Genomic DNA, 27,107 nt, shown 5'->3' with positions numbered 1-27,107 from the left:
TTATTCATTTGAAAACTAGTCAATGCACCTCAAAGTAACAGTTAATAAATACAGTATGTTAGTATTCAACTCACATTCTGATGTAATTACTTAAAAAAGAAATTCTAGTACAGACTTATGAATTCAAAAGAGTTTAATATATATATACTGTATGAGATACTCCAAGATACAAAGATATAACACAAAAAAATTTTGGTGGCAATATGTCCTAGCACTGGGGTATGCCACGGCTGTTTAATAGTTCTGTAGTTTCTCAACTATTTCTCAGCTCCAGATACCAAGAAAAATATTTTTTTTTTTCTACTCGGTGTCAATGTAGTACCCATAGTGCTAACTAGCTGCACCAAAAGACCATAGTTTCTGTCAATTGACTCCAAAACCATGAGTTTGATCAGAAATTGTCACACACTTCCATCACTGAACACAGCTGTAATACTATAGCATAATATATAGTATAACTAGTGCTGCATATGTACAGTATATAGTTCAGCATTTGTTTTCAGAAATTAATTATGTTTATTCTGAGAAATTAAAAAAATATTGAACCTAAATTTAATTCTACAATATATATTTCATGCTTCTTATCTCAGACGGTACATATGTTCAAATCACGCCTTATTTACATGCTTAGATTTTTCCACATTAGGCATCTACAGTATCACCCTCTTCATAACAAGGTGAAGTGCTAAGAACTGTTTCACCCAAGGGGTGGCTTTAATTAGCCAAATAGAACTAGGCTGCATCATGCATACAAATTGTTAACACATGAGCACCCAGCCACAACCTTTTTAGAGACAAAAACAGTAAAGAACAGTACAGTAAAGCATGTCCACTTAAAAATCAGGACTTACTGTATAGACAACATGCAAAAAATAGAATTGCACATTTCCTATAAAAAAACTTTCAGAACTTAATCCCGTGTACTTTACATAATTAAGCCAAATAAGTGAAAACAGTCTTCTACATTCATGCTCTGAAAGCACAATGTAAGGTACTCATGATGTATTCATTTTCAATACATTCCAATCCTAATGCTTACTGCATCTCAAGAACAGTAAGCTGAATAAAAGCCATTGCAAGATGTAGTACAACACGCAAAACAAATATCCAGAATAATGCACTCCTGGTAGAGCTACCACTGGATCATTAAAAATAAAGGCGCCTACATAATAGAAATTCACGCTTCAGGAAATAGCAACCATAGCTTAATATGAGCTGATATGAAATGTTCTCCGGTGAAATTAGGCCTGCCTATTCCACAGTGTGCTAGTGGCTCATCTTCAGCTGTGTTGTGAGGTGCCCAGAGTCAATCTTAATTGCCTCCTCACAAATAACCGATGAGGGACTAAGGCAGTTTGACCCTGCATATGCTCAAGTATAATTAGGCAAAGAGTAAAAATAGGACTGAATAACCTACAAAGATTATGGCCACTGCTGTTTTATAAATTCTCATTTATCCATCAAATGATTTATGAATGCATTATATTATCTTACTGTAGATAAATCATTTTTAAAAGGATTTTATTACATTTTGTCATTTCCAAAATGTGGTATTTCAATGTTTCCTTTGCACTTGCTAGCACTTTAGACAACTGTAGAGATCCCTGAATCTGAAGAAGGTCTTTTTACACCTGATTTAATATGAATGAACTTCCATAATACCTGCTCTTCTCCTAAAGAATTATACTGTACATCTCCTCACACAATGCTCAGCACATTGAAAAAAGTGTCTGTGAAGTCAGAACCAAAAGCTTTCATTACTATTGTTCTTTTACAATGGTAATTACAAACTATGACAATTCAACCTAAAGTAAATGATGGCTATTACAGTACATCAGCTACATTGATATCTACGCCCATGTTAACAAGTTTCTATCTATACAAACTTTTATTATATGATTATATAGTTTTATAGTTTAGACGTTATAGGAATCCACAGCATGAAGATGCTTCAAAGCCTGTGGTTTGTCAGCAAACAAAATTCATTCCAGCCTCCCTGGAAAAAAAAATCACTGCACGTATGAGACGCCAGCTGACACAATGCTCACTTAAGCATTATAAAGTAGTTAACTTCTCCTTTTTTGAGTCTTACATGTTGTATATTGCAAAAGATTAGTGGAGTAATGATGCACGGCAGAACACATAATGGCAGACGACAACATAAAGAATGACAAACTAATATTTCCTTGCATTTGTAAACCACTTTCCATCCCACAGGATTCCACTGCACTTCACATGCAGTGAAGAGACCCAGTTCATCCACCACTGAAGTGCAGAACTCATCTGGATGATACTCAGTACCTACATACACAACACAGCAGGCAGCAGAGGAGTGAGACACTGCTTCCCCAATCAAATTAAGAGAGAAACGTCTTAACGGAGTCCAGACTATGCACGCTCAGAATGGAATGAAGCCAAGGCACTGTCGTTTACACCTCCTACTCTTATGAACAGTCCCTTGGGATATTAAAAGGTTCAAAGGGAGATCCTAAGTATAGTACTGTACCTCATGCTAAACTGTCCATTTTGAGTGAGAAACCAACATGAGCTCTATGTGCAACTGGGCTGCATATTACTGTAGAGGGAAAATGACATTAATTTGCCAATACAGACCATGCACTAGCAACATTAATTTAATTCTTTAGGATTTATTCTTCAGTATTATTTCAATTCTTTAGTAAATTAAAGACTTAAGCAGTTCAGCAGGGCTAATCTGTCCTCCTGGGTTCAGAACCCTCAAAACATCCACATCATAGTATTGACTTACAGTAGCTTATATTAATAAAGCCACCTCCCTCACATGGAATGCTGTTCTGTTGTGAATAGGGTGCTAAAATTTGCAGAGACGATAAGGAAATAATAAACAATGTGGAAAAAAAATCAATAATTGCTCTGAAAAACATACCTTAATCTTTAACAACTTCTTTATGTAACACTTCAATGAAATTTACACAGCTGCGCCACTAATTAGGAAAATCTCACACTAAATAGGGATGTGGCTATGGAAATCAGAAAAGAATAAAAGGGAAGTACAGAGAAACAGAGCAGTTTATGATTGCATATATTCTACAATGAGTATCAAGGGGAATGCATATTAACACTTTTCAAGACAAAAGGCTATTCAGAGAGACTTTATAAAATGTAAAGTGTAAACATACTACAGTTTATGAAAGTAATATACTCGTTTTTACTCTGTTTACTATAGGTAAACATTGCCTTGTTGCCTTGTTTTATGCACCAAGCTAAGCATTCATCAGTCAAGTCTGTATACTGATACACTTAAACAAGTCTTTTGTTAATGCCTACCATTGTAAACATTTCCAAAGTATTTTTCTTTCGCTTCACCGATACATTGAACCCCAGAGTGCTGTAAGCAATTCTTCAATCCCCTAATCCTCTTCTGTTTTTCTAGTATAATTACCGTATGCTAACACTGAACTCATTTCTATGTTTAGTCTTACAATTGTAAAGTTCATTGAAGGTGTACATGCTAAGTCAAACAAGAGAATATTTCATCCCTCAGTGTTGGATCCTGTACAACTAAGATGCCTGGTTGAATAATCTGCTGTAGATGAAATACCGTAATAACTTTTATTAACTAATTAATTGATGTAAAGCATGAAAAGCACATGACTGAGCTGTGCTTCTCAGTGAATGAACAGTGCATTAATTAACACCAAAGGAATCAATTTTATTTTTATAAGAATCTTTTTTCTCTGTACCATTGTGTGTTCCACCTTTAATTTTTATAATACCAAAATCCAAACTACCAACGTGTTTCCCTTTTAGAATGTATATATAAAAATATATGAACCACAGTCACAGTATGTGGTTTTTTTTTTGTTCATTCTTAATATTGGTCAGGGGTTTCAGCAAGATTTGAGATATTCTTCCAAAAAGGTCTGGCAATGTGCCACATAAATTATTCCAGAGGAAAAATGTGAACATTTATCTTAAAAGCATTCAAGTTCACACTTTTGCTGTGTTATCTCAAATTGTTTCCCAAGGAAACCGACACTGTGATGGAGCATCACAATTTAAGTACTTCCTGAGTTATTAGTAAAAGGAGGGGGAAGCACATTAACAAGCCATTCAATTCATTAGGTGTTTAAAAAGGGGCTTCAACTAAAATGCTGCTTTTATGTAACTTTAAAGGCAACAAAAAACTACAGTTAAAAGGATTCATTCCTCTGAACACGAGAGTAATTGTCACTAAAAGGGGGGGAAGTCATTCTACTCATCATACTGACCTCCCAGTTTCTCAAGAACAAAAGTAATGAAAAAAATCACCCCAGGAAAAGCATAAAATACACAAAGTATACAAGCACAGAGTACACAGAGCTCACTATGCCACCACAGTCTTCTATTAAGAAAACCAATCTGTGCCAGCTTTGCCGAAAAACTAATGAAAGAAACAAGTGATGTGCAGCATGTGACATCTGTCCTGAAAAATAATTTCCTGAAATTATTTTTGCTGTGCCTACTGTTTTCAACTAGGAGACCTACATCACACCTTGAAGATAGCTGATTTTGTCTTAATATGGTCTTTAATAATAAAGCCTTCCAATTGTATTAGTACATTCAGTCAGTGACAGTTAAATTAATATTCTTTACAGCAGCAATGAAACAAAATGCAAGCATGGTAAAAATTAGGCACTTAAGTGTAAAAAAAGAAATTGCGAAATGTGGCACCTACTGAAGCGTATGACTGCTGTATAAGGGAGAGGCTGAGATATGGCTTCCATTTAATTCAGCCCAACTATCCATGCATTTTTGTCAGGTAAAATCAACAGCTCTGAGTTTCTTATGTCAAAGTTAGCCATGGTAGGAGCAGAGTTAAAGCTGTAACTGCGTCTAGAAATTTCGTGCATTCGTATGATTTATGGTGCATGCAATTGTGCAGCTAACTGATAAAGACGGATAAATTCAAAATATCTATTCCATTTGCTCTCACTAATAGAGGGACAGCAATAGGGTTAAAAATGAATAAAACATGGCTAAAAAGGCCTGTGGAAACAGATGGATTACAGACGGGTGTCACCTTGTTGGTATCGTTTTTACAGTCTACTGGAATGGGAAATTCCACAATGGACAACACCGCCATTCCCCATTTTATACTGACGCACAACATGCTATTAGGTTGTGCCAAATAAAAAGGTTTGTCTGTTATATGAGATCGAAGCAGGACAGGTGTTGCAGCAAACATAAAGGAAGCTGTGGCCTCAAGAAGCAAATGATTGAATCCTTCATCCTGAGTCATTAACCTGTCACCAACCTGCATTAATTATCCCCAAAAATATTATTTAACGGTTTATACGTCTTAGATTTCATGCTCAAATTCATTCTTGTTGGAATATAATAACTCCATGTGCTCGTTTTTATTTAAGCTCAAAACTGTATAATTGACAACCACCAGTAAACCATTTAAAGAAGTGTCCCTGGTCAATCCACTGTTCTTTACATTCTGTTGTTTATTTTTTTATGTTTTATTAAGACTTGACAATATATACTGCATTAAATGTATCGCTTTCACAAGTGCTTAATACACTTCAGTTGCACAATGTGTTCTTTAGGAGACAGGTCAATACACAAGACTAACGTAATACAGAGAAACAAAGGGATCAACTACTAGACCTAATAGGTTTACATCATTAAAAGAGGAAAATTCTTATATTGTAATATGATTTTCACAGGATACATTTTTTAGTGTCTGTTAAAAATATTATTCTCCACATGGCCATTCTAAGCATTACTGACAATCTTCCACCCACTAGTGCTAATATTTGTTTTGACACACAGGCACTGCAATTGGCACTAAACCATTTAAAACTGTAGTGCCATTTTTGTTTTGTTTTTTTGGATAGTGCTCTTCTAGGCTTTCACATTTCAATAATGAAATCTGCCATCTTACTTACAGTATTTGATAATGTAGCTAAAATTCAAAACAGTTTGGAGGAAAATGTGTCTTTTTATAGTGGCTGCTGTAATTCCCAATAAATGTTTGACTGAACTAAGAAACCAATTTTTCTGACCCCTCAGTAAATGCCTGCTTTAATATACAGATCTAGCCTCCATGAATAAGCTACACTTTCAGCAATTCTTGGGAGCAGAATTACCCTGTAGTGCACACTTATTACCTACAGTACTACTGACATATGCTATTGCACTATGCAGTATTAAAATTAACATACATCTGGCTCCCTCAGAAAGTCCATCAGAAAACTCATTAAAATATGAAAATGCTTGAATAGGTCTTGAAGATTTTTTAAGCAATGATGTTATTGCAAGTAAAAGTTTCGTATTTGCCCTTTCCACATGTATATTTAACTAGACAGAAAAGAATAAGGACATAACCATTCTATCAAGGAAAATGCTTATTGTCCTTACTAAATGTAATGTTACATAGAAAGGTTTTCAATTCATTCCTTTGAATCATGTTTTTTAACTGTTACTTCCATTTGTATCAGGTAATCATATTTAATAACAGAAAAAAAACTATGTAGTAATTTTTGTCTCATAGAAACATCCTGGCAAAATGAGCAGTAAAATATAGACCTAGGCCTTTTTTGTCCCACAGCCAGGACTGAAATTTCTCAACTCAACAGACAACATTAGACAATCCAAGAATATTTTTCATTAGAAAACAACAAAAGCTCTATCAAGTCTCCTGGTAAAATTTCTGTGGCATTTTAAAAAGAGGAAACAATGCTTCTAACACAAGAAGCAAAGGCCAAATATTTGGGTCAGGGAAAAGAGTGACATGACAACTGCACCGAATGTAAATACAGAGCTCTGTGTGGTAATTCTATCTGGCACCCCAACTTTCCCTTACTACAACTAAGCTTATGAATTGGAGTTTTAAACCACCTTATGAACAACTACCCCATATTTTGGCCTCAGTGCTACACTTAATACAGTTCATTTGTCATATTTGTCCAGTGCACATTAATGTATACATTAAATTCAGTACATTTTCTATTTGTGAGCTGGGAAAGGAAAAATATATATGAAAGTATTATTAATTTTCATAACCTATATACCAAAGTTCCAGATATTTCCTAAATAGCTCACACAAATAATTCACAGTAACGTCAACTTCACAGCTAATTTTAAAAGAATGCATTAAAGGGTAATTTAATATCTCAAAAGGATTTCTTATTTTTGATTTTACTAGGAGGACATACCTGTTTCTTCATCAATAGAAAATCGTCCCAGGCCACTTCCATCTCGTATGGAATATTGGATTTCTCCATCCCGTCCTATATCATCGTCTCTTGCAGTGACCTGGAGAACACTTGTGCCAATCCGAGAGTTTTCCTTAACTGAGCCTATCAGAGCAAAATCAGAAAAATATGGCGGGTACAGATTCTCGTTGACATCCACCACTTCAACGTCCACAAAAGACACAGAGAGAAGAGACACAGGGCGGCCTTTATCCTTAGCCCGTACTGTCAGGTTATAGAATTGCTGCTTCTCATAATCCAACTCCTTGGCAAGTCGAATCACTCCACTAGCTTTGTCGATCTCAAACTTTCCATTGTAGTCATTTGCCAGGGAATATCTGACCTGGCCACCTAATCCAAGATCAGGATCCTGTGTCTCAAGCCAGGCTATAACAGTGCCAACAGGCAAATCTTCAAGAACTTTTGCATTGTAATAGCTAGGAATAAAAGCTGGAGAGCAGTCGTTGACATCATCCAGGGATATCCTGAGTGTTGACACTGCAAACCTTTGACTCCCTCTCTCTGCTTTATCACGGGCCTCTATTTTTAAATTAAAAACTGATAGAAATTCTCTGTCAAGCTGGCCAGCAACGTAAACAATTCCATTTGTGCTGTTAATCCCAAACTGAGTTGTGCTTGTCAACATTGTATAATAAATATCCCCATTAGGCCCTAAGTCTTTATCTGTTGCTTCTACCTGAATCACCTCAGTGCCAATTACAGTGTTTTCGGGAATAACGGCATTATAGCTCTCCTGTAAAAACTGTGGGGTGTTGTCATTAGCATCTTCCACATTGACAGTCAAGAGCCGCCACGTTGATTTCTGTGGCAAGCCTAAATCATAAATGGTGATATTGAGGAGATACCTATCTGTTTTTTCACGGTCCATAGGCATCAAGATGGTTATTAATCCAGTTTCCATGTCAATGTTGAAACAACTGTCTTTGTTGCCATCGGAGATTGTATACAAAACCTGGCCATTGAAGCCAGTGTCTCCATCATAAGCCTTGACCCTAAAGACACTAGCTCCGATTTCAAGGTCCTCTCGCACAGATATCTCTGAAGGAAAAGATTTATCAAATTGTGGAGTCTGCCTGTTGACTGAAAAGAGATCTAGAAATTCATCTTCTGTCTTGGTCTTGCTGTTCGCTTTAGCCTTTTTGAGTAACTTTTCAGCTAACTTCTGAGCAACTCTGGTTTCTTTGCAAGTAAAGCTCTTAGAGGGCATTTTTCCGTGTACAATGGAGATGTTAACAAACATTGGGTCCGAAAAGTTTTCCCCATCTGTTGCTGTTATTTTTAAATTGAAGACCCCGTTTTTTGGATTGGCGGTCATTAGAGATCTCTTTAAGACCAGCACACCGGAATCAGGATTTAGATCAAAAAATCCTCGTTCATTGCCTGAGAGGATCTTATACTTTACTAACTCGATTTCATCAATGTCTATGGCAGACATAGTAGTGATCACCTCCCCAATTGGAAAATCATAAGATATTATACCCTGACAGGCTATTTTCTCAAACAGGGGATGGTTGTCGTTGACATTTTCTAGGTGAACGGTGACATTGACCTCACTTTCACGGCGGTAAGGTGAACCCCAATCAGAGGCCCTGACAACAAACACAAAGCTCTCAGATAAGGATTCAAAGTCAAGCTCTTTGTTTGTGCTTACAACACCAGTGAACTGGTTGATTGTAAAAGGCAAGGTTTGGAGACTGGCAATGCTGTAAGTTATATACCCATTTTCTCCTCTATCGTTATCCGTAGCAGAAACAGTTAAAATGTGGGTTCCAATTGGAATGCTTTCATTTACAAACACCTCATAAGAGGGCTGTAGAAACAAAGGTGTGTGGTCATTAGAATCCTCAATAGTAACCCTCACACTTATTCTTAATTCACTGTCTAACTCAACCACCTCAAGCTCAAACAACTCTTGATTGAGGTTACTAACAGGAAGGGCTGTTGTTATTAATCCAGTTAAGGAATTGATCTTGAAATACTTAGAATCTTCATCAGGGCTCAGAATGTATTCCACATCTTCAGGTTCAGGGGAAAGTTTAACAACTGCAACAGTAATCCCAGGAGGTGAAATTTCACTAAGCTTTACTTCATAAACCTCCTTTTCAAACTTGATTTCAACAGGCTTTGGTCTATTGACATACAAGTGGACGACCTTAACAGCAGAAAACTTCTGGGGAAAGCCTTTGTCCTTTGCCTGCAGTGTTAAATTATAGCCGTAAGGGAAATGATCCCAGTCTACTGGTTCTGAAGCTTTTATTCTGTATTCATTGACTCCTGCTCCTCTCACCAAACGAAACTGGTCCAGAGGATCCCCAGCTACAATGGAAACTGATTCTATTTCTCCATTTGCTCCATCATCCAAGTCTTCAACAGAAACTACAGCATACGTGGGGTCTTTGTCCAGTAGAGAAGGGATATGTGTGACCACACTTAAAGTTGGTGCGTGTTCATTAACACGTTCAATATGAATGAAGAGCTTTGCTGTGCTGCTCACTCCATTGTTTCCATATAATTTCATTCCCCGGTCAACTGCCAAGATTTCCAGGTCATATCTGTTTTTCTCATCAATATTTAACTTGCCACTCAAAGAGACCACCCCACTTGTGGGATGAACTGCAAAAAGGTCAACCTTCTCTTTGAAGAAATAATAAAACTCTCCATTGGAGCCAATGTCTGCATCTGTGGCTGTCACTTGTGCTACGCTAGTTCTTAGTGGGGTGCTCTCAGGTATAGTGACAGAATAAGTTGTAGGTGAAAACAAAGGGCGAAGGTCATTCATGTCTAAAACCTGTATGTTTACCTTTGTCCATGTTTCCAAGTCCTCCCCTCGGACAGAGGCTTTCACTGTCAGCATGTAACTATCCTGTATTTCACGGTTTAAGATGGCAGAATTCCCACCCTTAGTCCTAATCCGTAAGAAGCAGAAATCTCCAAGAACAAACTCCTCTGCTTTGAAAAACCCTTCTTCATCTCCAGAAATAATCCTGTATTTTATATCCCATGAGCGATGCACTAAAGTAATCCCCATTTTAACTTTACTGTTGGCATAGGTTCTAGCAGCTGAGTTCTCATAAACTGTAGCATTGTAAAGTGAACGTGTGAAGACAAAGTGAGGTACATTTTCTGGATCCTGCAGGCTTTGGCAACAGCAGGAGAAAAGCTGGAGGGATAGGAGGGCGAGGCAGAGAAGAAAGGTCTGTGTGCCTGCCCAGTGGCCCATATTTACAGCCATCCCATCATTCTTCCATCCTGAAACAAAGAAGAGGGAAAGTGATGTCACCAGGGAGGCCAGCCAACAAAGGGAGAGTTTCAAATTGTAAAGATATGCCACAGTTTAGAACTTGACCTTTGAACCCAGGAACTGAAAGACTGCTAATTATTCATTTGATCAATAAGATGGATCAGGATCTCAAATTGCCAAGTTGCCAAGCAACATGGTCCAGTAAAATCACTGAAGACTGTTTGTAAACACTGTTTCTCATTTGAATTGTTCACAAAAACAAGTAGCTTTTTGTAAAAGAAAAAGTCTAAAACCAACTGCCAGTAATACAAGAGTCACAGACAGAAACACCCCAGTATTTTAGAGAAATTTATAGCTAGGACTCTTATTTACACAATGAAGGTTTAAGGATCCCTTACTTCTTCATAAAATAGGGTGAAACTTGTCGGTTGTGATTAGAATTTTCTGTATGGTTTTATTTTATATGGTTAAGCACATTTTTTTCTTGATTTCCGATAAAGAGGACTTAAAAATAAGTTCCCACAAGTATGCACACTTCCAAGTTGAAGGAGGCCAAGATACAGTAAATGTCATGTTGTAGAGATAGTGGAAACCCTCAGTGGTCACATTCTGATGACAAAATATTTCCACTGGCTAGATCTATAATGGACTGGCAAAGTCACTAACATTTGTGCCGACTTCTAATAACATACTGGAGAAGAACTGCCTTCAATATGATGTTGCAACTCCCCTTTGCTCAACCCCCCAAAAAAACTTTTTATATTCTCAGCTAAAATAAAACTCTACAACAAACAATACTAGAAGCCAAGGACAAGTCGTTGGTTTGTTTGTTTTTTATTTTCCGCATTTCAACTCACACCACAAGGACATCAAGAATTCATCACAGTATCTCATTATTAAAAAACAATCAATCAATGACATTGGATTTGTCATATAAACCTTTCATACCCTAACAAGTTAAAAGCTAAACAAGTTAACTTTTAAATAATAGCGATTCTATTTATGTTCTCTAAGAATTAGCTGAGACAAGATTAAAATTAGTCAGCTAATGAGTGCATTAACAGATATCACATACTGATTTTCAGCTTCCTAAAAGTTATTTCAGAAAGTATTGGTATATGACCAGTAAAGCCTTTGTATTCTAAAAAGCATTATTATTAAGACTGATCATTAGAATGTAATAGTCATAAAACTTAAAATGAGGTTGTTATGACTGATCCTGTTTAATAATATATAATGCCCTTTCTGCCTAAAACAAAAATAAACTAATACATGTGTGTTTAAATTAGTGTGGATGTCTTTCTTTATTTCCACACATCGTTCTTACACTCTTTTAAGTTCTTTTAAACTCCACACATCTGTCTAGCTCAGGGAATCGGTCACAAGTATAAATATAAAATCTCTTGCCCCTCCATCTGCAAAAATATTAAGAAAATGTCAAATGTTTGCATTTAATTCAAATTCTTAGAAACATTTTACTACAAGATAAATTACTAAAACAATTGGCTGTAGTATATTACCAAGAAAAACGCTAACTTTAGTATGTATGGGAAACTGTGGCCAATTCCAAAACAAGACAATGTTGTAAAAGCTATAAAAGCACATGAAAGTGAATGATTTTTGTTCCATTCTTCATTTGTCACAACATGTAGCAAGGAGCTTCCACTTAAGGTCTTTGCATAAAGACTTGGAGGTCTTCAGTTATCTTTTTTCCAACTCTGACTGACTGGTTAGAAAAACTCTATGGTTTTAAGTCTTCAACTAAGAATATTATAAGGGAACCTACTGTAATTCAAGAATTCAAAATTCTTAAAGGCGCTCACATATCTAACCCTATGGATTTCTTCAAAATTAACAGTGAAACACTAGAAGATAAATAGAAGCTAATTGAGAAGAAGAACCAGAGAACAAGGGAACGTTTTATACAAAGGGATGTGGGAGTTTTGAACAAGCTACCCAGCCAGGTTTTTGAAGTGAATTTCATTGTTCCTTTCAAGAGATAGAAAGATGAGATTCTTGGATCAATTGGCTATAAAAGCAGCTACTATATATGGGCCAAATGGTATGTAAACGTTACATTCATGCATTAAAGAAACCTTGCTTTCTTTTCATATTGTATGTCAGTCTTTGGATACTGAACCTCAGCCAATGTCTATGAGCATTAAAAGATTGTGTTTGAAAAGGACAGAAAGGTTCTAGACCTATTTAAGACTAGGATAACCAAAGATATCTACAGTAGTCATTTAACAATGTCATAGTTGTAAGGTTTTATGATTAAATGAACCTATAGAGATAGCCTCTGACACTGTGTTAATATTGTATACTCAGTATAAAGCTCCACCTCTAAGATAATATTCATTGTGCTTAGCTAGAGGCTACCATAATCAAACACCAGCTAATTCATAAAGACACCCATTCAATAAAAAGAGAATCCCATGCCTCATGCTTACACTGTGGTCAGGTTACTGTGTTGAGGGCAGGGAGTGGGAAAGAAACTCTCACATAACCAAAGGTATTCTCTTAAATTAAAGCTTTTCAAATACTGATGATAATACTGTATGAACTGGTCACTAAAGCCACCATTAATAACTTAATGTCTCTTCATAGTGCTGTTCAACTTTTTTTAACAAATGTTTTGCAAGACAGAAAAATGTTTATACGACACTGCTTAACAATTTGTAAAAAAGGATTTTCATTTTTCTTCCTGCTGAAGCAACTGCATATAGTAATTTCCAAAAATGGGCATAAATGGGACAGGGAACACTCTTGTATCTAAGCATAAGAATTACTCGAATGCTTAAGAGCTCTTTCAAAACCCAGCACACTTAACTGTTAAATACACTAATGTTTTTTCTATTTGTATTGGTAAGGATTTGTATTTGGACACATAACCTTGAGCTATGATGGGTAGAAGGTGATGTTCCTTAATGCATTGCAAAACATTCCCTTGTATTTGAGATAAAGGGAAAAAGTAAATTATTAATGTTTAATTTCTAAGAGCAAAGTGTGTAAGTAAATATTTTTTCTTAGTTCTGCAGTTAAGATTAACATTTTTTAAGGGCAAGAGAACATGGCTGTGGTTCTTGGTCCTAAAGAACAGAACTGATTGATTACTCCACTCTACTAAAATAAATTATTTGAGTGCTTCTCCAGATTATCATACAATACCTACAGAATAAACTGGACTGCACTCTTTGAAGACACTTATTTTACATCCTTACATCCTATTTTACAACTCTCAAATGTCAGAATTCTATGAAGGGGTGTGAAAAAGAAAATTGGAAAATTGAAAAATATGGTAAAATTGTAAAAAAAAGTTATGCAACTGGAAGTTTAAATGCTACACCTAAAAAAACATTCAGTGAGGGGATGTGATTATTAGCGTCTATAAAAAGTGATTCTGTGGTCAGTCTTTAAAAGACAAAGTAACAACAGTGTTTGGTGTCAACTGTCCTCACCTGTTTCAGTCCACTCATACGAAGAACAATACACTAAAAAAATAATTGCTAGTAAAACAGTACCTTGGCAAAATCTCCAGGGTACTTATTAAAATGGCTGTGTGCTTCACAGCACATTTATTTCATTCTATGAGCTTTCAAGCTCAGCCTAGAATTTGTACTCCTGTTCTATGAATTTTGTTGCTGAGCTCTCATTTGCATGGCAAAGAGAATCACGCTGCTCCCAAGTGCAACAATGGATGTGTGCTGCTCAGTGCTTTATGTAGTGAAGAGCAATATTCATCTGCATATCATCATATACTATGAAGATTGCAAAACCTGTGACTGTGCAGCAGGCATAGATTTAATGCATTTAGAATCTCTTCAGAATGCACTGCTGTCTGGCAATTATACAAGTTCAGAGCAGAAACATTATGGTCCTCCAGCAGAAAAAAGGAGTTAAGATTCAGAAATTTTCTCCCTCTCAGCACTTTTGAATCCCTGTTTTTACACAGTTTTCAGTGTAAGGAAGGGAAAAGTGTGTTTTTGTTATTTTAGAAAAGGAATTGTGAATGAAACTGGTCACTTGTAAGCCAAATGTAACATTGAAAGATTCTTGGGACTTCAGTTTCTAAGTGGAAACTATGTGGAAACACAGTTAAAAACAAGAACAGGAGGCACTTCTTTATCCAAACGGTTGTGGGAATATGGAACACGATACACAGGTACTGTATATTGTTGACTCCCATACCTTGGCTTTTTTTAGAAATGGCAAGAAGATATCCTTAGACCAATTTGCTACTACCAAATGGGTAGATTGGCCAAATTACCTCCTCTCATTTGTATCTTTCTTATGTTCTTGAGCACTTTTTTCCCCATACAACTATGAAAAAATAATCCTCAAACAAATATGAAGAAGTCTCATCTTAAAACATAAAACATTCATGGTTCATTTAATTAGCTAAATTTCATTGTTTGAAGAATGACCAAACTGATTTCAAGTCTGAGATACAGCAAGCTTCTATATTTTTTACTGAAACAAAATCTGTAGGACAACTTTTTCGTAGCCTTTTAAATAAAACATCCTGCAAAGTGTGAAAAGAGTTTATGGAAGATGACCCTGACAAAGAACACAAAAAAATGTTCTTATAAAAACGCTTTTGTTTTGTTTTTCCCCTCTGTCCTTCAACAAGGGTTTTCATGCACATACTTTAACTTTTTGTCTGATATAAGGAGGGACGTAGAGAATTTTTACATTGGCCACATTTCACATAAACCATTCCTTTGCACGCTGAACATTGATAAAAATGCCTCTTGTGCGCAGACTGTGGATAAATTGTGATAAGATGGAGGAGAATACAGTCTTAACAAATATTAGCATAAAATATTTCAGCTGCAAAAATACTAAGGACGTCAGTTTTTGTTTGTAAAACTGTTCCCACTGACTCCTAAACTTTACACAGTTTTGCATCACATGCAGTGTAAGAAAGGCAATTAAGACCCAGGCTTTAGTCAGTATTAATATCTCTCCCTGATAAGTGAATGACCAAGTCTGCTTTTATCTGATTGTTCAGCAGTGCAGAGCCATATAATTAGTTCAATTGGTGACTCAGGCATCTATAAAAGCATCCCATTCTAATGATCTTCTCCAGTTTCTATTAACTGGGCCAGTCTTGGTCCTGCTGACAGCCTCAGTCAGCCTCGACCAGCCCAGTTAATAGAAACTGGAGATGATGATTAGAATCGGCTGCTTTCATAGGAATAACACCAACTCGGCCTAAAGTGCTATTAGAGAGTCAGTTTTCATACTATCTATCATAAGGACCCTGCTGAAGAATCTTTATCTTATTTGCCTATATATTATTATTACTTACTCTGTCATATTTTGGCACAAGTACATTTTTCCACTACTCAGCATGTATTCTTCTTAAATCTAGAGTCATAAATTAGTTTTTGTTACAGCCAACCGATTTTGAAATTGCCAGTTGTGTATTTTTCATGTCTCTGCTCACAGCTATGAACTCCTTAACCTCACACAGGAGAAAATAAGGACATGTAGGCAGATTTTACCAATCCACTCATCCTCGAGCCACTCGTCTCTGAACATAGTAGAGGTTCAATGCTGGGAGCCTGTAGGGGTCGCTGTGCTTCCCTGTTGTTGCTCGGCCTATTATTCCCACTCTACCCTCAGTGGTGCGCAGCCAATTGTGCTCCTCAGCTTGAATACCATTCAGCCAATGCCATCACTCAAGTTTGAACCCACAACGCCTTGCCCAACCATATGTACTACTTTAAGCCATTCGGGAGGCACCTACGTAGGATGTATTTGACTACATTTTAATTTGTAAGAAATGGGCCATTTTATGTTTCTCATGGTAAAATATAAAACTCCAGGTTTCTTCTATCAGTGTCATAAAACAAAAAGATACTCAAGAGAAGCAATTAACCTCTTTATAAATGTACCTGAAGATAAATATTAACATACATTTGTCCAACATTACAGCAAAACTTCACAGTCAAGCTACTGTATGCTACAGTATGTGGCAAGGCACAGGCTGTACGGTTGACACTGAATTGTACTGTATACTGTATGTTTGGAATTCACCAATTCTAATATCCACATATAACAAAAGAGCAAAAATAATAAAAGAACCGGATAGGAAATGAACCTAAATTCTTGACAGGAGAAATAAATCAATACATTTACACGGTAAATCTTATAGCTAAAATCATCCAATATGCGGTACTTGTCACTTATGGTAGTATTATACTCTTCTTTATAGCAAAAAAACCTTATGAAATTCGTAACCCATATTGAATCAACAGCAGCAGTGCAACTTAACACGCACACAGACATGGCACTGGCTTTGGCTAGTGGAAAATCTTTCAAAATAAGTATGAAAATCTACACAAGGTTACCTGATAGCTCATTTCCTGGGTGAGTGAGGCCTCTTTCTTAAAACTCCCAGACAAAGGAATAATATATGGAAGAGGAAATACACTGAGCTCACCAATGTGGATCAGTGTTGCACTCACACCTGCATTATCCATCAAGGATTGTCTGAACTTAAGTCCAGAGAACTCCCCCCACCCAACGCCACCCCTCCCCCCTAGACCTGCTCCAGCAACCCAGTCGCTGCTCTGGCTAACACCTCATTATGATGCTAATTCAGGTTAAAAAGCCCAGCTCCATCATTGCTGCTGCTTTAATATTTAACAGGCAAATTCTTTCAGAATAACAATAACACAAAACACTGACATTCTATTTCAGATTACTCAATATGAAAACAGATGTGCATTTTTCTACTATATAGTCTGTATAGTAGAAAAAAATAAATAGCTGTAGCTTAGTGGAAATGCGTGCGTGTTTTTACATCAGATCCTCACATCAGACAAATAACTTTTAAACTAAAACACGCTTGGACTTTGACACATTTTGTTAATCAACAAAAAATAAAATAACTGTGGGTGATGGAGGCACATATATATACTGTATATTGACAGTCATTTTGGCATCTTGGGAAATAATAAAATTATACTGTACTTTATTTACCAGCCAGGGTAAGGCAAAAAGTAATTACACTTGAACATTAAGGATAAAATCCATGTTTTTAGAAAAAAGAAAACAAAAAAACTGAAATAATAGAACAGGCATAAGCAAGGGACTGATTAGACAGGCAAAGTACGTAGCAGGGAAAGTTTTTAAGGTAATCTAGGACTGCGAAAGCCAAAGAGTTGGTACATATGGGAAAACCTAACCCATTTATTAGGCCTAATTTCTTTTTACTTCAGTCCAGCTGTGTTCTTCTTAGTTGTCATCAAATTTTAAAGTGTGCCAAAGCCAGTGTCTCAGTCAATACTAATAAGAATAAGTTGTAACATTCACAAATCTCTATTCTTCCCAGGGGACCTCAAAGTACTCTAAATATTGGAAGGGACCCAATTCATTCACCACTGAAGTACAGCACCCACATTCAAGGCATGTCTTATGTGCCAACAGCCCCATAACACAGTGAGAACTAGAGAAATTGAGAAATGTATTACATGATGTATTGATATAACCCTATGGAGCACGAGAGGACGCTTCCTAGATTATATATACAGGATATTTATTATTTTGTATATAAATACAAGTTATTTACTGGGCTAAGGCTTACTATTCAATGTCTGTACCTACTATACCTACAGCAGATGATGGTTTTTTAGTGCATACAGTAGTTTGCTCAAGCACTGGACTTTACTACTATGGACTTCATCCTTATATAAAATTGTTAGAAATTTAAGAATCATACAGTAGATTTTCAGAGAAATGTATGTTTTGATAAAATGTGATATTTCTGTTAAAAAGATTATAATTTTCCAAGTTTTATCACAATAAAAGAGCCATAGAAAAAACAAAAATCTCAACTTGGCCTTTAGTTTATTGGCACTCATCAAGTCCAGTATCCTTTTATTATGTGACAATGAACTTTGAGAAGGCTCACATGGTTTTACACACTTTTCAATATCAATAAAAAATGATGGATTCAGAATTTCTTGTGTAACAGAAACCGATTTCTTCCCATTTCACTTCAGTTTTTATTCTTCAATACAGCTTAAAAGGGTGCAGTGTGCAATGAAGCCAATTTTTGTTTTTTGTAGAGATTGTGCTCATCTTTTCCCATTTCCTTAGACATCTCTGTTGCAATGTCAGACTGCATCTCCAAACTGGGCACAGGAGAGCATTACTGTACCTACATATCTTCTGATACTAAGACATGGGATTCGAAGGTATGTATAGGAATGTATTGAAATAACGAATAACAATTAAACTAAACGTATAAAGCAGCATATGCTTTTTGACTGTATTGGAGTCTAATTGGTCTAACAATTTAAAAATAACTGAACTTTTAAAAGATAAAACAATGTATGATAGAAGGACATTAGTTGAAGTTTCACAGTGAGAGACACCCCAGTTTCAGAGACTTGATTTTTTTTATATTCAAATTCCCAACATTCTTTTTATTCTTTTAAAAGTAGTGTGATGGTAGTGCTTCATAATGTTTTTGGAAGGAGTTTCCAATACTACTACTCATGAGTCACCTCTTCATTGAGTTCTAAAAGGGGGTATTCTCATATTGGTGTTGTTCAGGTTTTGAAGGAAATAAAAGGTTTAGATCCATATAACTCATCATGCAGTGAGAGCAATAACAGCTAAGCTATTGATTCCAAATCCCCACTGGTCTGAAATAAAAATAAAGTATATATTAAAAAAAACAGTAATAATAAAACTGAAATATTGCAGCTACAATGTACAACGAACCTATCAAATAATATTACTTGTTTTCTCCTATTAAGTGAAATATTGCTTCATAATTTTAAAGAAAAGAGAAAGTGAAAATTACATCTGCAGTGCAAAGGAGAAGTCAGGACTGAAGATAGATATTGAAAAGGAGGCTATATCTTAAGAATCCCATAATTAGAATTAGGAACCTGAACCACTCAAAAAACATAAGGGATATTCAATCCAGGTTAAATTTCAGTTCCCATGCTAACACAATTGATTTAACTTCTAAGTTGATTAGTGTTTGAGATCATTTTTAATTTCTGAAATATAATAATCCATTTGATTTGTCATCTGCAGTAAATACATCAGCCACTTTCATATATAATTTCTCCATAAATCCAGATCCATCAAGGATTAGTACGCACAATAGTGCACACTGCTTTTACAGAAAACTTAAGAAGAACTACATATAAAGTGAAAAACATTTTTAAAGGTCAAGTGCATTAATTATCTACTTGACAAGACTTTAATTATGTGGTTTGGGGATGCTGAGCATTTACAGTACATCAATGACCACATATAGCTGTGAATCTTTCAGCATTTTCTCAGATTTATACTGAGTAAATGTACACTTCACTTTTTCAAGCTATGACAATAAAAATGCTAACTTTTATTTACTGACACACTTATTAGTGTAGAAGCAGCTGTCTTATCTCCTAGCTGTGGGTATCATCCTGGAAATGATATTCACCAGAACCAGACATGGATCTGAGAAATAATTAACAATAAAAATAATTAATAATTAATAAACAAAATGAGAAGATACCTGTTCTATCTACAGTAAATGAGTTAAATTGCACCATGGTATGTATTCCACACACTGTATGTGTAGCAAAATCTCACAAAAATGATCTGAAATGGCTATTTTAAATCAGATTTTATTTGATTTTAGAAGCAACAAATTATGTTGGAAATTTGGCTGAAATACAAGGAACTAAGCTATTGTATATCCTCCCTCTTAGATTGCTGCACAATGTACAATGGCTCCAACAGATTTCATTTGAAGACTTAACCTAGAGAAGGACACATTTGGGTTACTACTGCTTCAAAAGAGAACTACAACAAAAAAGAAAAAAATAGCCTTTTAGACCAGAAAAGAAAAAAGAACATCCATGTGCTATATGGTGGGTTACATTCACAATGCTTGTGTGCACTGCTGAACAGAGAAAAAGCCTGATAAAATCTTCACAATGAACTTCAGAGTGAACATTTTCCCAGATAAGGATTATGCAGTATGCTAAAAACCAGTAAGGATTGGAAAACACACACTTACAAAGAAGCATTTAGGTATATAAGCACTGTGCTCCCATGTCCTTTAACCCTGCTATAACCATAAGATAAAATTGTTAAGACAAAGTACTGTACATGCATATTGGTGCCCAAAATACATTGCTCTTTACAACATCAGATTTTAGGAAGGCTGACACAGGTTACTGCCTTACCATGGCAATTATCCAAAATTTAGTCTAAGCATTTGGTAAAAGAAGTATAAATGATCTGATTATATTTCCATGCACTATTTCTTAAGTGTATCTGGATCCTTAAGCATTGTTAGTGCTGTTAGGTGTGCTGGGGGAAATACCAGTGTTATTATACAATTGAATGTGGCTCAAATTTAAAAGGAATTCATTATATGGGGGTGGGGGGTGTACCAATTCTTTTAAACCTTTTCAAAACAAATAACATGTCAAAGAAAATAGAGCTTGACAGGTCCAAACGCAAAGGGTTATAAATATTTAGATTCTGATTGACAATAATTTCAAGCAATTATGGAGAATTATGTTTTGGCAATTAAGGATGTATGGGCAAAAGGCTTTGTTTTCAGCTGTCTAATGTAACATGCATGAGATTAACAGCAGGCAGACGCATCACTTAGCAATCAAAGTTCCAAATCATCCTATTGAACAAGTTTTTTTTGGCTAACTGAAAAGCAAAAAGTTCAAATAAAATCACCAATGCAGATGCAAATAAATCATCAGATTAAGCGATAATCTGATCATCATAAAATCAATTCCATTACATTTTTAAAAAGTCCAAACGAGATACTGCTCAATTAAAACAATGGTTTTTGGCAGCAGCATACAGCACATAGCTGAGGCACTTAACCGACAACATTGTGAAAGGAAACGTAAGCCGGTATTCATTCAGTGAGAGGCAAGATAACACTGTATGCTCAGAAAAAAAAAGTTTTGGAAATCTAAAATTTGCAATGTTATTATAACCGAGCATGACACATGTTCCTTAATGTATTCCAATTGCTCTCCTTTACATACAGGTCCAAAACTCAAACAGTGCTACAATTAATAGCAAGCCAAAAACAAATAAGCAAATTTTAACTACTGTAGCTTCATGCCCCTGCACTCAAATCACTATGAAGCTAATGTAAATAATTAGAAACAATCTACAGGATTTTCAAAAGGTACATGTCAGAATCCTTACCTTTGGAGGAAAGAAGGGCCAGCATACATTCTCTCAAAACACAGAAACTGAGCTCTCATGGCTACATGCTATGAAACCTTCACTTCACAGAGTTCTTCATTTAAAACTTCACTACTACAGGTTCCCAAAGCGCACAGCATACAAACGTCCTGCGGGATTAAGAGCACATTGCACACAGGAGCATGAGAGCTTGCTCACTCTGCACTGTGGTGGTACAGATCCAGGAGGGGGAAAAAAAATAACTGAGCAACTGCCAAGATTAGTTCTTACTGCCGTGTAGCATCCCTTCACAAGCTGCAGATAGGAAAGGAGAGAGAGAAAAAAAAACTTAAGAGAAAGTAGCACTGCACTGGTTTTGTTTCCAAGACTTCTAATTTGGCCCTGCAGTGGAAAGCTCAGAGAGAAAAGAGCCAATCTTTCTTAGATAAGAAAGCAAAAGCAGAAGGGGGGAGGGTAGTGGAGTAGCGGTGGGGTGAAAAAGGGAGGGGGGGCAGTGCTGGGATGTGACATACATATGGAATGAGCACTGGAACAATGCTGACAAGACAAGCCAACCAACGGCACTTCAGGCAGCTGCATATTGAAACAGAGTTTTGAAGCCCTGGAAAGAAAAACAAGAAGCAAGGTCATCTAACTAAATGGACAAAGGGAAACACACTACCATAGTCTGCATACAAGATGTTAATAGATTTTGAACCCACAGAAAAATTAAGAGTTGAATTATAAATAGATTGCCCAGGTTACTACAGAAGTGTTTACACGGACCTCAAGAATTTGCTTGCTTTAGATTAGTCTCCTGGGTTTTCAAATCCTTTTGGACCTAATTAGCACGACACCTTGCTAGCAAGGCGCTAACCTTCAGATGTATCTACGGCTTTACACTAAGACACTATCCGAACTTTGGCTGAAATCGGGATTAAAATTCAAACGTTTTTTTTCCAAGGCTTTTTAAAATCTTGATCTGCCTTTTCTCCTTTCTTATTTCAAAGCAGTGATGCAAACCTAATAAAAATGTATAAGCAAAATTCAGGTGCAAGGTTTTCATGGGTATTCACATGCCCTCTGACATGATTTTATTCTTTATACATAACATTCCAGTAAAATAATCTTTTAGATTTCTAAATGAAAAATTTCACGTATGCATATATTTAAATACTTAAACAGATATAAATATATATATGCACAAGAAGGTAAATTTTCTCCAAGAAGAATCCAGAGTTGTTAAATGTGTTCTCAAAATTTCAAATCCCAATAAGGTATTATCCGTACTACGAGCTATCTTGAAAAGCTACCACTTTCTTAATTACACCCTCAACACACATAATTACATTTGAGTGAGGGATAAATATTACATAATTAAAATTCCAATGAAAATGGTGGACCCCGAACAAAAATCTTTAAATAAATTAGCACAAGAGGTTATAAATAATAGCCATTATTTATTAAAAGGCAGTGTAAGAGAGTACAATAAGTGCTTTATGAAATTACATTTTAATTAAATTGTGTATATTGCCTTTTTTTTTCCCAACACAGTCCAGACCCCACATCTCCATTATATAAAATGCTTATTCTGTCACGGTCTTCTCAACAACTGTAATCACTACTTGCTGTCACAATATTGGCCAAGAACATTGCGCCTAATTGTGACAATAAAACTGTCTTTATCCCAGGTGATTTGTATAATTAGAGTTTCAGCCAGAGCACATTTGCAAATATGAGATGGCGACTAAGCTAGGTAGGTTAATGCAACGATCTCCTACCCAATTTGTCATAACCAGAGGGTAGAGACTGGAAAAAAGATTGAAGAGCGAGAGAAAAAAAAACAGCCCATCCCCCTGCTCTCATAGGAAGATTTCTACATGCTGTCCAAAGGAAGCAATAATGAGCCAGCACCACTACCTAGTCCAGTGGGGTTTCTTAGCAAAAAAAAGGCTGTTGAAAGGAAAAAAGCAAAGATAATCAGTATTTGGAAACCTATGAATTGCATTAAAACTAGAAAGTCAATACTGTACTGTTTTCAATAACAGAAGGCAAGAAATGCTTGTTGGGTTGTAAAATTGCAACAATACATTTCTGTAACAAACTGTAAAATCATCCTTATCCACCATAGTCTATACACTAATTAAGCTGCATGAAATACTTAATTTAATAAACTAATTTTCAATATCACCTTTAGTTGTAGATGTTAAGCATCGGCAGGTTGTATCTACAAAACAGTGTTACAATAAAGCAATTTAGGTGCAATTGTTTGTTAAAGTGTGTTTTTCTCAGTGATTCTTTTTAAGCGTACTGAATATTCACTCATTCCAGCAAGAGGTATTTAAAATGTTTTAGTGATTTAATAAATTTAAGGTACTTGCTAATGCATTGGTATGCGACAAAACTAAGCTTTGATGATTAATTGCATCCTATAATCTTCCACAGCTTTTACCTACATCTCAGCTGCATCTTTTCACTACTGAACCATGCATGTACTACAGCATAGTGAGATGTTCAATATTCTGTGTAAAACTTACTGACAAGACAAGGACGTTTTATTGCTATAACTGAGTTCAAGGTAAACGTACAACAGGTGAAAAATGGCCTTAGATTACAATGTGATAAGTCTCTGAAGCACAAAAGGTAATGCGTTTAAGAAAAGAATACTACTGGAAATGTGCTTGGTGCTGGATAAGACTGGACAATGAGCTAAAGATATTACAGCTCATGAGCATTTGCTGGTTTGCCTGCTTGGTATAAGAACAATGGCCTAATATCGAATTACATTTTTTATTCCATTATGCATAGGTTTTCTCCTGTCTTTATTGCTTTCTGTAAACTCGGAGGTGTGCCTGTGTAATTTCTTTCATGCTGAATCAGCAAGATGGTATATATTGATGTAGTCTTAAAAGAAGCTTCTAATATTAAGTTCCGTTTTCATATAATATGCTGTGTAACCCACTGGAGTAGTCAACGAATAGCACTGGGTAAAAGGTGGTATGCATATACAGCAATAAATAATACACATATTTCATCTAACTTTCTTACATTGCCAGGTAAAGCTATGTTTGCATTGATGTATATTGATCAATAGACAGCGAAGTATAGTCTTTCAAAAGTGCCCAAGTAAAAAGGTTCACTAACACTTCTGGTCAATATGTATTTTACATACTGTAGGTAGGAATCCGACAAAGAGACAAGAAATACTGGCTGTCATTAACCAAACATTAAGTACTTACATTTAAGGAGCCAATGTTAAAACCTCAATAAAACAAATGTTTTGGATTATTTATTTGCAGATTTACTGATATTCTAGGTTTTCCTTTAAATTCAAATCAAGATATGAGGAAAAACCTCACGACAAACAAAAATAAATGTGGTTCTTTATAGGATATCCATTGTTATTAATATTTATTGGATGACACAAAACCTTGACCTCATATCTGTATTTTTCCAGCATAACTCATAATCGTGAAGCGGTTCGTTTAGTTCAAAGTCAAACTGTCTTCCATCCTTTCCGCTCTCACTTCTTGCGATAAGTACTGCAAGATCTATGTGCGATGGATTTCCAATCAACAGCCCTCGCCAGCTGAGCCGTCAGTCACAGACTGTGTTTGAGTGCTAGATGTCTTCACCCCCCACCCTCACAAGACATATCTGCTGTGCAGGCAAGCATGTGTGATGAGAGGTGTCTATCAGATCTGCTTGATTTAAAAAAATTTCTGCTAAGAGCCTTAATGTGTTTCTTTATGTGCCACGCTTTTCATGTCTTGGTCATACTGTATTGTCTATGTTCTCCCATACGTGTCTAAACACACATTGTGAGTGCGGCATGTTTTTAAATTCCTAATGCACAGAAAAACCGCAAAGGAAGGAGACAGTGGTGCAGTTCAAAATTCAGAAACTGGCTGCACATAAACAGGGGAATGTGCTCCTGTCTACAAAAGTGCAATTTTCAGCAATTAAATCTCAAAAACTGCCCTAAAGGTTGTGAAACATCACAAATACCTTAGGTGAAATTGAAGACGCACTGTGTTTTAAGTTCTATTTTTGAAGTAAGTGCTTCTTAACTTTGTGGAAAAAAAAGGGAAAATTATAAGCTGTTTAAGCAGAAGCATTTTTGGAATAGCCCTTATGAGTAACGCAGTTCAACTGGAGGAGGTGGGGAGGGGTATGCCATTGAAAAGTATCTTTTAAGCCTGTCCTCAGTTGGCAGCTGTACTGCCACTGTATGATGGTCTTGCGGTATTTTTAAACAGTGTCTTTAAAGTTTAGCCTTTTTCCTAACGGATTCCAGATGGACTGTTCTGTAAGCTTTAAAGCACTAGAACTCAAGCTCAGCGCCTATTTATTTTTGGCCTGAAGCGTATGTGGAGAACTCAAAGATGTAGTTTGTGCTTTTGCAAGCTTTTATTTGCTTTACAAATCATATCTACAAATAGCCACCTTTTGCAGTCCACATGTTGCTCTGACAAAAGTTTTCTGAGCCATCTGTTTGCTCTTTAAATTGAGAGAGTAGAAAGTTTGCTTCTGTGCGATGTCTAGAATACTTCCCCCCCAAAAAATAGGGGTTAAAAAAGAAACTAATGCTTATGTTCCAAATGTATAAGTTGTGTAAAAAAATGTAGGTTTGAAAAGAATCTACAATTTACCATTGACTCAAGATCCTGTAATCTGTAACTTCAGAATCTGTTAAGTGGTACCATACACAGAAAACTCAAAAAGCCCCAAAGAAAGACTCATACCCATTTCCCATATTATTTTGCTATAAAACAATAATAATGCACTGACTTTTTAAAGGCTGGTTGTATAACATTGCCACAGCTATTTCATACTGTACACTGTTCTATGAAATAAAAGCAGTTTTAGCATTTATCTCTTTCACAACTGATTAAGAGCATGCAAACCCTTTCACATGTTTGACTTCCAGGTCAGTCTGAAATCATTCATACACCATTCAGTGCAGCCTGTATCCTGTATGGTATACAGTACAATTATTACAAAGCACAATAAGAAGCCAAAATTGTTGTTTGTTAACAAAAGTATAAAAATTATTTCAAAATACCTAAAAGATGAAGAAAATAGATGTGTCCTACTGGCCATGCACACACCTGTGCAGAATAATGTTATGGAGTAACAAATGTGGTTACATAACAGTTGTCACCAAAGTGAGGTGACCAGGCAAACTCTTTTTTAAAAAGATTCATAGAAGTTCTTGGTGAAGTAAAATAATGTAGTCTATTTGTTTCTAGGAGTTCTAGGAATTTTGATTTTCACATTCCTTCTTAGACTATTTCCAAACACTGTTCATCAGACATTTCTATTGTGGAGAATTCTGGGAACACAGTCCAACAACACACTGCCTAGGTTTACTGGCGAGTCTAAATTGTTTCCCATTTGTGAGTGTGAGTGCAAATGCCTGTGTGGGCCCTGCAACACAT

At 36.0% G+C, this 27,107-nt stretch overlaps 1 protein-coding gene across 1 annotated transcript in view; it reads right to left on the bottom strand.

Annotated features, from left to right (window-relative positions):
- Positions 1-16,029, bottom strand: part of LOC148830469 (protocadherin Fat 3-like) — a 91,833-nt gene extending 75,804 nt beyond the window's left edge. Inside the window, exons 1-2 of the mRNA XM_088919884.1 lie at positions 15,993-16,029; positions 7,185-10,493 (exon numbers count right to left, since the gene is read on the bottom strand). Coding sequence (XP_088776010.1) covers positions 7,185-10,493; positions 15,993-16,029 — 3,346 coding nt within the window. The remainder of the gene's footprint in view (positions 1-7,184; positions 10,494-15,992) is intronic.
- Positions 16,030-27,107: the final 11,078 nt, after the last annotated feature.

The sequence above is a fragment of the Atractosteus spatula genome, chromosome 7 (genome assembly GCF_055471065.1).
Source record: "Atractosteus spatula isolate fAtrSpa1 chromosome 7, fAtrSpa1.hap1, whole genome shotgun sequence".
In the NCBI taxonomy this organism is placed as follows: Eukaryota; Metazoa; Chordata; class Actinopteri; order Semionotiformes; family Lepisosteidae; genus Atractosteus; species Atractosteus spatula.
This window is presented reverse-complemented; position numbering and strand designations above follow the sequence as displayed.